The sequence below is a fragment of the Lycium barbarum genome, chromosome 5, assembly GCF_019175385.1.
Source record: "Lycium barbarum isolate Lr01 chromosome 5, ASM1917538v2, whole genome shotgun sequence".
In the NCBI taxonomy this organism is placed as follows: Eukaryota; Viridiplantae; Streptophyta; class Magnoliopsida; order Solanales; family Solanaceae; genus Lycium; species Lycium barbarum.
In genome coordinates this window covers 100,239,457-100,242,692 of record NC_083341.1, presented here as the reverse complement: position 1 = coordinate 100,242,692, position 3,236 = coordinate 100,239,457, and the positions used below count along the sequence as shown (strand labels likewise).

Sequence of the window (3,236 nt, the reverse complement as noted above, 5' to 3'; positions counted from 1 at the left end):
TTTATTTTTTTTTGGACTGTCCCAAAAAAAGCATTTATTTCTATAATTAGTAAGTTGATATTTTAAACATTCTGCATAGCAAGTTTATAGCCACGGGATTCAAAAGACATTTTAGTAGATGATACAGATCTTTAATTTAAGACCATAAGATTCAAAAGTCTCCCTTTATTTCTTAATTCGTGGCTAGTCAAATTAAAACACTTAAATTGGAACGGAGGGAGTATATGTTACTCAATATTGCTTTTGTCTTTAAATTTAAATTACTTTTTGTTTTCTTATTTTTTTAATCCTATTTTCCTATTTTGCCCTCCTAAAATACTCCATTGAAAAGGAGATTTTTATGATTTTGCAAGGAATTAAGGTGATTCGGTGCAAGTCATTAATAAGATAAGGTAAGGTTTATATCATAAAAGAACGCTCATATGTTAAGGGTGCAAATTGCAAAATGCTCATATATTATTTAGCTTACAAATCAATTTTTTTGTTGTTGATATTTTAAACTTTGTGCCCAACTAATTACATTCTTCTAAATTAGTACCAACGTTAGGAGGGTCTAGATCACGCCCCTTGGAATGTGGCAGCTTCCCTGACCCTACTAGAGGAGATGCTTTGCGGATCAGGCTCCTTTTTTTTCTTTTTCTTTTTTTGACCTATAGGCCTTACTTATCAGTTCATAACATCTATAAGTAGAACTAACTAGTGTGCCCCGCATCTTCCTTCCAAAATAATACACATCTCCAAATAAAAAGAACTACTCTCTCCAACGCTACAAACCATATTCATATAAAAGAAAAAAGCACATCTTTCTCACCACCAAATTCCCAAAAACAAAAATACCCCCTTTCCAAAAGACAAGGCATCATGGCTTTGAGTAATAACGTAACAGCTTTCTTAAACTTCTTGGCATTCATGTGTTCCATCCCTATAATCGCATCAGGGACGTGGCTGGCTTCAAAGCCTGATAACGAATGCATCCACTGGCTCCGATGGCCAGTCGTCTTCATTGGAATCGCCATCATGTTGGTTTCCTTGACTGGTTTTATTGGAGCTTACTGGAGAAAAGAAGGCCTTCTAGGTGTCTACTTGGTGTGCATGGCCCTTCTCATTGCCCTTCTCCTCGTACTCCTCGTACTTGCCTTTGTCGTAACGGGGCCCACTGGGGCTTATATGGTGCCTGGAAGGGCTTACCATGAGTACAGGCTTGAAGGGTTTTCTTACTGGTTGAGGGATCACATTACTGGGCCTGATAATTGGGGGAATATTAGGGCATGTTTGGCTGATTCTGGTATTTGTCCTAAGCTTAACAATGAGTATGTCACTGCTCAACAGTTCTTTGCTGCTGATCTCTCCCCTATTCAGGTAATTAAATTCATACCTATTCTTCATTATATTCTCTGCATTTGTTGTTCCATGTTTCAAACAAGATAGAGAAAGATAAGAATAAGTCAGTGGATTTGTAGTAAGTTTCAGAAGCAAATAAGTGGTATATATGGACATGAATTAGCAAGTACTAGGATGACATAATTTGTACTAACAACTTATTTGGGTTTGACCTTAGGTGTTGCATTAGAACGTTAGCAAATATTATAGTTGTAAGTTGTAACAAGTTGTCAATCTTATTTCTGAGGTAATTAGTTTTACTTAATAAGGATAGTTATTTGTAATTATCTTTTAACTAATTTGATAACGTAACTGTTCTTTTATATTTACCGGAAAAAAAAAAAAGTAACTGTTATTTTATACCGCCAGTGTAAAGAGTTGAACTCTATGGCTTTAACACGTAAGGTTGGAACTGCATATAAAAAGTTCATGTAGGCAGATTATTTAAGAACAGAATAGTGTTTTTAACTTAGCACTTAATCAATCAGGATTAATTAAGATTGCACATTGTCTTTAAGGTACAGGCAAAAACAAAAAACAATTAATAAAGTAAGGTTTTTACATATACATAATTGCCAGCTTTTGCATCTGACGATGTTTGTTTGTTCTTTTATCCAAGAGATGCTTGTTTAGTCCTTTAACTAGCGTCACACAAACAGATGTTGTCTTGCCACTTTATTCTCTCCCTCCCTCGGTCTCCTCACTCAATAAAAAAAAGATGGAGGAAATTTATTTGGATGTTTGAGTATTTGTTCGTATGAACGGAATTCTTTTATTATAATAATGTCTAGAGAAAAGAAGAATAAAAAAATAAAAATAAAAAGATAGAATTGACAACCATGTAGGCATCTTTTATGAGTCTACAAGAAAATTAACCTACCTTCCTTCAATTGAGGAAAGACATATTAACTTAAAAACTAATTGACATAAAAAAGTATTGTTAATTTAGATGATTTTTTAGCCTTTCGTGGGTGTCATATTCTCATTTTCTTGTAACACTTGCCTTTTTTCTTCCTTAATTATATTGCAGTCTGGATGTTGTAAGCCTCCAACAATTTGTGGATACCAGTATATGAACCCAACCCTATGGATTAACCCAACAAATGCAATAGTAGATGCTGATTGCTCCATCTGGAACAATGACCCTAGCCAATTATGCTACAATTGTGATTCTTGCAAAGCTGGCCTACTGGGAAATCTCAGAAAAGAATGGAAGAAATCTGATCTCATTCTCATCATAACTTTGGTGATTCTCATATGTGTTTATCTCATTGGTTGTTGTGCTTACAAGACTACTGTAACTAAAGCAAATTCCAAAGGTCACAAATAGTTTTAGCCTTCAGATCAAGATGTTACAATTCGAACAACGGTTCGATTGTTTTCTTTTTTCTAGTAACTTTAGGCTAAGTGAAAAATATAATGGTTTTGACATGTATTATTTTTGTTTTCTGATTTGAAGTGCTACTTTTAACATCAAGGATTGTAACATTTTCTTTTGCACCATATTATATGACTTCATGGGTTTGTGTTACCCCGAAGGAAATGGTTGTCAATATTCTATGCTTATTTCATTGGTCAAATTGAGAAACGAATCCAAAGAGCAACTTTTTTACTTTATTCTTTCTGGCCGGTGGAGGACAAGATTCCCTTTCTTAAATGGACTACTATCAATATTATTACTAGCAAAAAGTATCGGAAAACGAAAAGAGATATCATAATTAATAAGTTGTGCAGTTAGATACACCGATATTGTAACATCTTTTTACCTTATGAGTAAAATTCACTTGTGATAATAACTTAGTTTATATTTTTACTAAGTTAAAAATTACTGTTTGTATACGGTAAAAACCGGGTGT

General features: G+C 33.9%; 1 protein-coding gene across 1 annotated transcript; it reads left to right on the top strand.

Annotated features, from left to right (window-relative positions):
• Positions 1-562: 562 nt before the first annotated feature.
• On the top strand, positions 563-2,911 carry LOC132641075 (tetraspanin-2-like). Its single transcript, XM_060357952.1, has 2 exons — positions 563-1,359; positions 2,411-2,911. Exons 1-2 carry the CDS (start codon positions 862-864, stop codon positions 2,708-2,710), a joined length of 798 nt encoding a protein of 265 aa, XP_060213935.1. The 5' UTR covers positions 563-861; the 3' UTR covers positions 2,711-2,911.
• The last annotated feature ends 325 nt before the right edge of the window (positions 2,912-3,236 follow it).